The sequence below is a fragment of the Myiozetetes cayanensis genome, unplaced genomic scaffold (genome assembly GCF_022539395.1).
Source record: "Myiozetetes cayanensis isolate MyiCay16 unplaced genomic scaffold, myiCay2020 scf2-11, whole genome shotgun sequence".
Taxonomy (NCBI): Eukaryota; Metazoa; Chordata; class Aves; order Passeriformes; family Tyrannidae; genus Myiozetetes; species Myiozetetes cayanensis.
In genome coordinates this window covers 83,542,944-83,554,995 of record NW_026087411.1, presented here as the reverse complement: position 1 = coordinate 83,554,995, position 12,052 = coordinate 83,542,944, and the positions used below count along the sequence as shown (strand labels likewise).

The window sequence follows — 12,052 nt, the reverse complement described above, 5'->3', positions numbered from 1 at the left end:
AATGAAAAATATAAATATTAATAAAATGTCATTGATGAAGAAATTTAGTTGTGAGTAATGGATGTGTAGAGGCCACTGTGACAGCTTCTCAGATTTTGATCACTGAGTCTGCTTGGAAATGTGATTATGCTCTAAGTGATTATCTTGAATTAATAACTTATTTCTGATAGTGTTGTATCTTTGATGACACATTCATCAATAAAGGTTTGTGTCTGGTCCCTGCAATGATGACCGGTGGTGTGTTCACTTGGACGCGAAGAATGGAAGGTGCTTAATAGTTAATCTTTCAGTATTTGAACTCTTCAACTAGAGAAGAATCTGGAAGTTGATCATGCAGCTAAGCATCTAAATTAAATACAAGGAGATCAGATACTTGATATTCTTGATCTGTTCATGGTGATTTTTATCACAGTGCTGAAGTCTTTTTTTCCACCTTATCTGCAGAATAGGCACTAAAATTAGACACTTCAGATCAGTGGGGCTTCACTCAAATGAGTAGTATTGTAGTATATAGTCCCTGAAATTCAGAAAGTGAGTGACAAGAACTTCAATCAACCAAAAAGTTATGGTCTGTTACCTGATGAATCAAATCCAGTATCAAACTCCAACTTAACCATCATAGTTTTGTTTGCATTTTTTAATCATGAGGTTTTATTTAATTTGCTTTTATCTTTGCTAGTTTTCAGTAATTTCTGTCAAAATTTCTCAAGTCCCTTTTACATTTTTCAGGGTGACGTTTTACTTAAAAAGCTGTTTGATGAACAGTAGAATTAACATACACTGTAGTTGTGTCCTGTGTTTTTGGTTGTGCTTCTGTTACTTCTAGATTCATCCCTTTGCCCAATGAAGGATTGTTATGTGCTTTGCCTCTTGAATCTGGGATGTTAAGAAGTCCATAGGATCAGCTGATAGGATCTGATGGTGTAACATCAGAGCCTACACTTCCAGTCATTCTGTGGTTTCTGAGACAACATTAGTGATACACGTATTGTTAAAATACTTTGAGACTTCTAGAACATTTGTTCTTTCCAGGAGCTTTCTGGCCATTATATCATCCTGGCTTTAATGTCATATCTTAATTTTCATGAAACTGTGCTGAAACTTGCAAACCCAGGTTTCAGTTCTCATGTGCCCATTTTGCAACTTGCTAGGATTCTGTGATTGAATTTTCTGGTGTTTCTCTCTGCGCAGGGTATGTTCTCTTCAGAGAACAAGATTATAGAGCAGATTGCATTTTACAGCTGTCCGAGTTGGAAATGTGTCTGATGCTGTATGAACCATTTTAAGTCTGCCATCTAGAACAGTCTGCTTTGACTCAAACCTGATCCCCCAGCAGTCTGTGATACCAGTACCTACTGGAGTTTCTCACTACTTGAGTGTGAGGCAGAAAGCAGAAGTGCTGTTTAACAGTTTTTTCTGCTGTGGGGGCACAAGACAGAGTTTCATAATAATGATGGTTCAGCAAAGCTCAGATCCAACAAATACAAAGATAAAACATGAGATAGGTGTTTAAAGGCTTGCTTGCTTGTTTAAACTCCTTAGGTCTTAAGCCTTTGGGAAGACATTCCTGCACTCTCCTTCTGTTTTCTTTTTCGAAGACATTAAACTGAAAGCCAAAGAGGATTTGAGACACTCTGAAGTATTTAGGGCAAGTAGCTGTCAGCTTTTTATTTCTCAGGTGGCAACATTAAACAGAAGGTTGACTGTAAGTTGGTCTGTCTGATGACTGACCAGCTGGAGTTGCATAGTTTTGCCTTGGAAGCATCTGGGATGGAGTGTGTTTACTTTCAAAAGGTTGGTGTTAGAATAGGCTATTAGGTTAATTTTCAGGAAGTTGAACAGTTAGATCATTTACAATGTTTCTAAACTTCATATTCTAGAAAAGAGAGTTTTACCATTTGGTTTTGATAAGTCTTATTCTGTTACATTCTTGGTTATGTTATGATCAGTCAGATCATAACAGTTATCTTAGGATCAGTCAGAAATGCTCTGAAAACTTCTAATCTTGACTTACAATGCTCCATATAAAGCTCCCAAAAGGGTTCGTAATGCTAAACTGGAATTTAAAAAGCAAACTAACAGTTTGCTCACTTTCATCTTTTGGGGAATGTAAAGCAAGGATTAGGAATTGGTTTTCAGCTTTTTGAGAATTTTGATACTTGAGGGTTTTTTTCATTGCTCGTAACAGGACAAACAGCAGGATAATATTTCTGAGAAGTAATATTAATCAGAATGCCTTTTCAGATAATTTATTTAGTGCAATTAAGAATTCCAAGCAATTTCAAAAGCAAAATTTAAACTCTGTTTCCATAATTTGAAACAGTTTTCATCATCAACATGGTGTCTGGTAAAGTTGTGTGGTTTTTGAACATTTCAAGCATAGTAATGTGTGTCCTGTCACAGCAGCGTTCAGGATAATTGTTAGGGTCTAATGATCTTTGAAGGAATAGTGTATTATTGATCTACTATATCTTAATGTCAGCTTGTACTAGAGAGGGTTATGGTAATGTCCTCTCCAGAATTACTGGTTTTACATAGTAATGAGATAAAAGTCAAAAGGCAACAAATGAAGAAACCAAAGAAATGCTAAAATATATTGGTGAATAGAGTCCTGCTGGTGTATTTGAGTACCTGAGAATCTTGCTTTTCTCATTTTGAGATGTGTTGTTTTGTTTCAGTTACAAACCATCTTTCATCCATAAATTTTGTGGCATTTATTTTCTCTTATGAGTAATGAGGGAATTTGCTGAATGTACATTTCAGTCTGCTCACATATTATGCCCCTTAAGTTGTATTAAAGAAGTTAATATTATGCCTTAATAAAATGAGAGATGGAAGTATAAAATTAATTATGAATGGATGAATGGTTACAATTCATTACAAATGGCAATGTCTTACTGCAGTACAGGGTTGAGTAAAGTAGAGCTGGTTCCTAGTGTTCTGTGAGCTGATAAAATTTTAAAAAATCTTTACCTTTCCTTCCAGGGGAAAAAAAAAATTATATTCTTACTTGTCTATTTTATTATAGGGCTAAATGTTTTTATGCCTGTAAAAGAATCCAAACAAGTTGTATTATTGGCTCAGAAATACTTTGATTTTTGGTTTTGTATGGCTGTTCTTATAAAACTAGGACACCACAGTTTTTAGCTAAGACTGTACAAATACACCAGAGTCTTTTCTCAAACCTCTTTTTGTATGTTTGCAGTGAAAATGCTCAGAATATGTCTGGTCCTGTAACTGTGGTACATGGCAGACGTTTTCACCATGCACATGCACAGACAACAGTAGTAAAAACAGCAGCCCAAAGGTAAGACTAAGTACATTTGTTTCTCCGGATGTTTCAGTTGTAAAAAGTCCTCTCTGGTTTTTCTTATGCTATGAAGTGTTTTAAGAAAATGTAAGCAATCACATGGGTGCATTCTTGATTATGAGCTTTGATCTTAATTACTAAAGTTCCATGAAATTACTGTCATATTTCAGGAATTATTATATAATATTAGAATTTACTCATTTTAAAACACACTATGGCACATAGTAGGAGAGCATGTAAGTATTTTCAGGAAATACTTTGAAATGGACAAACATATTATGCAGTAGAAATTCACATAACTGACAACATGATCAGCAAATACTAATTCACAGCATCTCCAGCTTGTATAAAATCCATCTACAGATTAAATTACAGATTTGTTGATTGCATATAGTGTATAAATACAGCAAAAAACATATAAACTGGAAAATCTAACAAAAGCAAAGTTTTGCATTTATGTGAGAGGATGACTGGAAACTGGGAATCTTTCTGAACTATGCTGAATTGAACTTCATTGGTTTGAAAACTTAAAACCCCATCAGACTTCTCTAAATTGCAGGGTTATTTTTAGATGTTTTTAACATGCTTTTCACACCCAGTGTGTCACAAACATATAAGATAACCACTGCTTTAAGGAATTTTCTTTCCAAGTTTATCCATTCAGAACTGCTTTTAGGTATGAATCTCATGGGTTTTCACCATCCCACGTGAATGCTGTATCCTGTCAGTATTGTTTAGCTTCCTTTTTCTGCCTTCTTTTTTTCTCTCTGTTTGTTAGTATAGAATTTTTAGTGTGGTGGGCTCATGTGTAGGTATCCTTTTTTTTCATCCCACTTCCCTCACTTGGATTTGCTAACTTCAGAAAAACAAAGCCCATATGAGAATAAATTATGTTATCCATACATGTATTAGTGTAATCTGGCATTGAAGAAACAGACTGAAAAAGGGGTTTTGCAGTCACAGAATAATAGAATCATAGAACAGTTTGGATTGGAAGGGTCCTTTAAAGGTATCTAGTCTGACTGCTCTGCAGTGAGCTGGGACATCGTCAACTAGATCAGGTTGCTCACAGCCCCATCCAACCTGACCTTGAGTGATTCCAGGAGTGAGGCATCTACAGCCTCTTGGGGCAACCTGTTAAAGTGTTTCACCACCTCATTGTGAAGAACTTGTGTCTTCTATCTGGTCTGAATCTACCCTCTTTTAGATTAAAACCATTATGCTGTTGTTTGTTTTTAAACTGTTTGTCCCCATCTTCAGGCCCCCTTCAAGTACTGAAAGGCCAGTGTAGGGTCTCCCGGAGCCTTCACTTCTCAGGCTGAACAACCCCAACTCTGTCAGCCTTTCCTTGTAGGAGGGTCGCTGTCTTGGCCAGTCCTTGAGGACTTAGACCATTGTTGCCTCCTTCCATTTCAAACAGTATTATAGTCTGTAAATGTTATATAGCATGGAGATTTCCAACCCTTTAGTAATAGCAGATGCAGTAGTAGGTATCTCTTTTTACTTTACATTTCTCTCATTACTTTCCACCATTGCAAGACTGAGATGACTAAGAAGAATTGGCAGAGTTTTTGCCATGAATTAAACTGAAAGATGAGATTTATGTTATCAGTGTGGTTTAGGCTGAACCAGTTGTGCTTTTTTTTCTTGCCTGAAGTCCTTTTGAGAATATTAACCAGTTTCCATTGAGGAAGGTGTGGCACATCTTTAAGCATACATGCCCTTACCTTTCTGGTGGGGTTTGTTTGTTTGTGTTTGTGCTTGCTTTTGTTTGGTGTATGGGGTTGTTTGTTTGTATTTTTTGTAATTCTGAGGGATAAAATCTTGATCTGAAGTGCTAATTAAAATGAAGTAAGCATAATTATTCAAGACTGCTTTGAATGTTGACCTTGATAATACTGGTGTATTTGATTAAGCTTAGTTGTGAGATGGTTCTTTGAAACAGCCACTCAAGATGGATTCATCTTACCGAGTTGAGTGCCATAGGTTTCTTCAACCTGCTCCAGTGATTCTTAATCTTCAGGGGATGTTAGACTTGCCTGCTTGCCTTTCTTGCCTATGGGACTTGCTTCTTTTTAAACCTACAATGTAATGTGAAATAAAAAAAGGTAGTGCCTTGGCACATGTGACATGCAGAAAGCAAGCTAATGCATAATGTGAGAAATAAAGCGATGTTTTGCTGAAGCAGGTGGTAGGGGGGGAGGCTAACCCTTGTTTCTTGGTTAGTTGTGGTTTAGACTCTTCCTTGCACCTGCAAGAGTTGTTAAGAGCCAGTAGGAAAGGCTGTGCTAAAGACTTGTCAGAAAAGGCAGAAGATGAAGGGGGAGGTGCCAAGGAGGCGGTCCAGAGAGAATGTGAGTCCCGGAGTACCCAGCCAATGGGAGAGGGGACGGACCACCCCTTGCCCGGGCAGGAGAGAAAAGGTCGCCCATTTGGGGGTGTGGGTGTGAGTCCCTGGAGGGAGACACCGGGCTCAGCTGAGTAATTTAATGAAGTAGTTTTGCTTTGATGACTTTGTCCCCTCCTGAATTTATCAAGAAATATTTCTCAGAATAATATAAGCTGAGTATTGAGTGAAGTAATTGGATAATAGTCATCTTGAGTGTTTTTAGTATATTTTCTTTTAGGATTGTTATTGTTGTTCACTTACATTAGTAACAGAAAATTTACTCTTATGCTAGGAATAGTTTGGAGTTTTAAAGGCAAGAAATAGTCAAAACAATCCCATATGAAATGTGTAATACTTTTTGGTCATGTATTTTTTGTTGTGTAGGAATTTTTTATCCTTTTTTGCTAGTCTTTACTGACATTAGGCAATAGTTGAGTTTAAAAGTAAATGCTGTGATGGTGATTCGTTAAAAAGACTATATGCAGAAAATGTCAGTGCCAAACCAAGAATAAAATTATAGGTATATACTGAGATGGAAAAACTCATAGCATGGAAATTGTGTCACCTGTAAATTAGCGCAGAAAAAAAATACACCACTTTAGAGCTCGAAGTTGGGTTGCTTGTTTGCATTTGTGGGATTGTGTTAATGGTGTAGTGATCAGTAACAACATGGGGAAAATAATTTTATCTAACCTAATCTGTTGTACATAAACTTATGGTAGATTTTTGAAAGGATAACAAAAAATAAAAACGTGATTAGAGTAGTTCTGAGCAGTTTGAGTCTCTGGCACTGATGTTACAGAGTCTGTTATTTATACAGGGTTTTTTGAGTGGGGATAGTATCACGTGAGGCTAGCTAATTATGCAACTCAGTTGTAATCTCTGGCTGAGTATCGGTTGCACTCATGTTTAAAGTCAAGTTTCTAGTACAACAAAGTTGATATTTCAAAGTAATATTATGATGAATATTATTAATGTTTTTTCCAGTGGAATCTGGAGATTAAATTAAATTAATCTGGGGTTTAAATTAACGGATTTTCATATATAGTTTGGCCTAGTGTTGTAGTTGGTTCAAACTGTTCTGCTTCATTTAATGGTTACATAGTTCTGTGTTATGCTATTGGCTGACTACTCTGTGAAACTTGGCACTGAAATAGCACGTATGTACAGCATGTGTAGCAAAACTTATGCATGAGCTGCATGAAGCAGTTGGTAGGGTCACTGATCATTATAATTCCTGTATCTGTCCAGGGTTCTAATTTCATAATCTTTGGGAGATGTAAAAAGGAGAATTCATTTAAATGCATTATATTAATAAGGGATTTTAAAACAAGCAAGTAGGGCATCTAATGTAATGACAGTGTACAGTATAAGGCGTTCTGGAATTTTTTTACCTGCCTTTAAGTTTCCCTAGCATTAAGTGTGTGTTCCTTTACAGTGTGATTCTTTACAACATCTGTAAACAGGTAATCCACGTTTTGTCTTAATTGTGCCAAGGATACAAAGATAGTGAATACGGTTCCACGCAGACGTGGTTTGAATCTGAGTGGATTTATAAACTCAGATGTGGCCTGCACAAAAGGAGTGTTTGTTTGTGAAGGCTAGATCCTGTTAGAAGCAATTTTACCCCACCTTCACACAGCATTGGCTGATTACCTGCACCCCAGCCTAAGTGGTTGTGGTCACACTGGGTTTTTAAGTCCTTTTATTCTCTTCCCAGAGCACTCTGGGGATGGAATGTTTTCATTCTGCATTCTGTAGGATTATCATGGCTACGTTCTTATCTGCCTTACTTCCACTCCTGCCATTTTCTAACAAGAGAATTAAAGTTTGCTCTATTCTTGTGTTTTGTTTGTGAAAAGGAAAGGATCATGAGTTTTTTATTACTCTGTAATCGTAGTATTCTGTTTAGTGTGACTGAAGTAAAACAGGAGACAATTTTGATTCATTCTGTTAAGTGCAATGCATATGTGACAGAAGGTCATGAGGCTTTTGATGGTTGGGAGGAACAGTCACATTGATTAAAAGCTTACAGCATTCCATACTGCAAATTTTGAAGGCAGGAGACATAAAGATGCTATTTTCAAGTTCTGTGAATGCTGTGCTTAGTTAGATCTATTTTTGTATCAGTCTTGGTATACAAAGGACTAGAGTTGTGAGCATCAGCTACATTCAGTTATATGTTAACTTATGTTAAAGGAGATGCTTGTGAAACTAGTTCGTAAATATTTTGTAAGACTTTTTTTTTTTAGCCCAAACCTCAGAAAGGGTTTCTGTCTATCCTTCTCTAGCTTTTGCATGTGGTTTCTTAAATATTTAAAGACTGCTTTCTGAAATCTTTTTCTCAATTAAACATTTTAAATATTTTTTTAAATGTTTAGAAACAAGTTCTTACCAAGTTCTTTTTAAATCCTTTGTATGCCAATCAGGGATTGTTTTAATGGTTGGCCTGTATTTGAGGTCTTTTCCAACCGTAATGATTCTGTGATTGGTGAGGCATGATCTTAATTTACATATTAGGGTTCTGGTTTACCGTCTTCTACATTGCAAGTGAATTGACTATGTTAAGATCAGAATTAATCAAATTTTACACATTGACTTGAGTCTTTTTCAATGTAGTATTTAGACCACTGACTGTTTCTGTCTTTGAAGTAACAGTTGTGCATTTCTAATTACTCTTACAGAAATGTGATAAAAAATTATAGTGCTTGTTTGAAAACTAGTCCAGTGAGTGCAAGAGACAATCAAAGAGTTATAGTTTATATTTAATAACCTTTGCATTTAGTGATGTGCAACACATGTGGGGCTTTGCATCTTATGTGTTTTTTTCTTTTTTCATATTTTAAGCAATCTGGACCGAAAGGAAAGGTAAGCTTACTGTTGATCAAATGAGCATGGCAATGAGCATTAAGTAAATTAACTGATTGAGTGCTGTAGCAATGCTAGTTAAAGAATATTTAATCCAGGAAATCATATCTGCTCATGTGTGATGGAGGTTATTGTCTTTTGCTCTGTTTTTGTGGTTCACTTACTCCTTTGTACTGAAAAAGGACTTTTACATTCATCTCTAAATAATACTGAGTTAATGTGAAGTTTAGGTACATTTCCACTGGAAATTTATCTCTCTATTCGTATAACCAATGTCAAATTAGATAAACATTCTGCTAATTCTTTTTGTAAAGCAGGAAACTTTGTGTAATAGAATGATTCTGAAGCGGATCTTAGTAGGCTGCTTAACAACTTTCTCTCTGTTACCTCAGCTTGGTTTGAATAGCATTAAAGACTTTTGTTGCATTACTGTATGTGCTTTGTTCATGAAGTATATATGTTAAAATAATTACCGGAAAATGTATAGCAAAAGCAGACACACTGGTTTTTGATTGCTCATTTCAGGCTCATTTCTCACTTGTTTTGCTTCTGGTTTACTGCAGTTAATATTTTGTTCACAGTGTGAAATACCATACTATTGTTTTTCTTTATATGTAGTTTATATGTTAGTGGAAATGTTTTGTGGATGGTAATGAATTAATTGAGTTTTTATAAATATCCTGTCTTTGTAGGTGGTTTTTGGCAGTATGAACTTGATACCAGGTTGATTTGTTTAAAAAGTGTATATAATGTTTAATAATGATAAAAATAAGTTCTTTGTGAATTCAGGACTTTCCAAATTTACTCCAAATTCAGTAATAAACCCAAACCTTTCTGGTTTACTGCCTTTTGTTACTTCTTAAAAGAACTATCAAACTCACCAACCAGTTAGTGTCACTGAATGGCATAAAAGGCAAGGGTTACATTCCATGCTGGTGTGGTCTTAATTTTCTCTTGGGGACACCTGCTGCTTCTTAACCCAATACCACTGGATTCCTTCTTTTTTTCTTTCTCTGCTTTTTGTTGCTGTCCTAGCAGGGGAAGATGATATAGGCAGGAGCTGCTAAATTTAGTTTTCAACATTACTTTCATGATAAGTACAGTAGCAACTCCTGCCTTTCTGTGCCAGATGGGGTTACTGACCTGTGTACTAAAAACTTCGTTTCCTCTGCTGCTCCTTTGCTTTTCAGCTTTTCACTTTTTCACTCTGTTTTTCTTATAAGACATGCTGAAGGTAAATCTCACCTCAGCAGCTTGGTGCTTCAGTCTTCCAGTGCTTTACTCTCCTTTTGTGTCATGATGTAAAAACCAACAGCCTGCCTGCAGTGGTGTATCTCCACATACATAAAATAGTAGCATACAGAAGCAGAGGAAAGGTTGAATAAGGTGGCCTCTCAAGAGCCAGGCTTGCACATCAAACACAGCTCCTGGGTGAGCCTGCACCTCAACAAAGTTAGGGTGCAACCTTTTTGATGTGGTGTACCAAATAGTGGGTGGCAGCTGTCTCTCAAATTCCCAGATCCAGCTGTTTCTTTATGTTTGTTTCTTTCTGGCATAGTCAGAAATTGTGGTCCTGCCCTTTCCCCTGTCCCCCTTTTTTGTTTTTGGTTTGGGGGTGTAGGGTTTTTTTGTGGTTTTTGGTTGGTTGTTTGGTTGGTTTGGTTTTTGGTTGGTTGGTTGGTTGGTTTTGTCTTTCCTAGAGAAGAAATGAAGTGAAAATGTTAGTTTGGCTAGGGGGTGTTATGGATGATCTGTCTACCAGTCCAGTGTGAAAATACTAAGGTCCAAGTCCACCAGTAAAGGAATATGTCAGTAATCATGAATGTTTGCAGAACGTACAAAATCAGTGACACCATTCTGTCTTGGCAAAACATGCTTAGTCAAGAGTACTCTGGGACTTCGCTGTTAAGATATGTCAGAAGTTCATGACTCTGCACAGTCCAGACTGGCTCAGTATTCGTTCATGTCTGTTGCAGAAAAAGCCTGATCTTTCTTGATACTGTGATTAATGTTTTGTGTTTGATGCTTTACTACTTCTTGAGATTGCTTTTATCAAATATTGGTCTACTTTCCTTGTACTTAAAGGTATTAAAAGTGCTTATAATGGATGAGATAAATGAGGTGCCTAAAATGATTTAACCTCTGAGCATGGAGCCTTGTTCTTCAAGCAAAATCTGAATCTCATAAATATTTTTAGGAAATGTAACAGACAAAAAAAAAAGTGTATTTTAAATATTTGCTAGGATGGTAGGAACAGCAATCAGTATTGTATTTCTGGGGATTTTACCTGTTGTTGTGTTTCTTGGGGTTTTTAACTGTTAGACACAGTATGTAGGTAGTCTTGTATCTTGGATCTGTTCAAGTGTTTGTTCTCTCACTTCTGTTGAAATGGAAGACTTAGTTTTGGTTAGGGGTTAACAGCATGTTAATTGAGCATGTGTCATGTTCAGTTTAAGAAACTGCCATAGTTTTATTCTGTTTCTGCACTCATACGCAATTAAATGGCTCAGTGTACTACATGCACTTTACTGGAGAAGGTATTAATGGATCTGCAAGTGTTCAGATGGCAACAAACATTGTCCTGACAAGGGTAACTTAGTACTGGAGTCTGTAAAAACTTCGTGGCGGTGGGCTCTGCCTTCCTGTTTGTGTGTGGGATTTTCAGGAAAGGAAACTACTAGGAACCACTTAGTATTTCTGCCTTCATGTGGGAGGGCTGTCACTGTCTCCAAGAAAGCATCTTTTTTTAGATGAAATCCGAAATTAAGTAGTGTTTGAAATAATTTTCACTTTTGTTTCTAAGTCAAAGCAACTTCAAGCCTGACCTTGAATTGCTAACCATGCTAAACTTTGCTGGGAAGCGTCAGTTGATTTGGAGCTGGTTTTTGTGAGTTAGGTTAGGTTGCTAGGGCTTCATAGTAAGCATATGAGTAACAATTCTGTGTTGTAGGAGAAAAAAGATACATGTTTTTTGCTCTTCTGTATTCTTGCAAGTGTTTGGCTATTGAATAAGTGTGAATATCAGTCTATGCTGCTAACATCAAATTCAGATGGGTAGACAATGCTACTGTATTCTGATTTATTGTAAAAGAATTATTTAGCCGTATATGGTAAATAATTGATTTATCATCTTAAAAAGATAAATATAGATTGCATGTTAAAAATGTAATGCAATCTTGTTTGATTCTTAGAAGAAAAACTGTAAACTAGAAATGTCCAGAGACCTTGAATTGTCAACTACATTTTAAAAGAAATTTTAGTATTCTAAATCTGCCATATTGTTTGCTTTCAATTAAATGACAAATAGTTTCAATATTGTTTCTTTTAAATATAATTTCAGTGTTAGAAAATAATTTTTCTAAGAGTGATTATGTTCAAAACAAGACATGTTGTTATGAAATACTACTGAAAGGTAGTTATGACTTGTCAGACAGCAGCTGTTAGTTAATAACAAAATATGTGAAGACCCTGAGAAATAGTACCTA

At 36.2% G+C, this 12,052-nt stretch overlaps 1 protein-coding gene across 5 annotated transcripts in view; it reads left to right on the top strand.

The window, feature by feature from the left end:
* The window catches only part of SENP6 (SUMO specific peptidase 6), a 71,788-nt gene that overhangs the window by 27,637 nt on the left and 32,099 nt on the right, over positions 1-12,052 (top strand). For 4 of the 5 annotated variants that reach the window (XM_050314720.1, XM_050314723.1, XM_050314719.1 and 1 more), the window contains 2 exons: positions 3,206-3,307; positions 8,547-8,567. In XM_050314720.1, coding sequence (XP_050170677.1) covers positions 3,206-3,307; positions 8,547-8,567 — 123 coding nt within the window. The remainder of the gene's footprint in view (positions 1-3,205; positions 3,308-8,546; positions 8,568-12,052) is intronic. The other variant, XM_050314721.1, reaches the window with a different exon arrangement.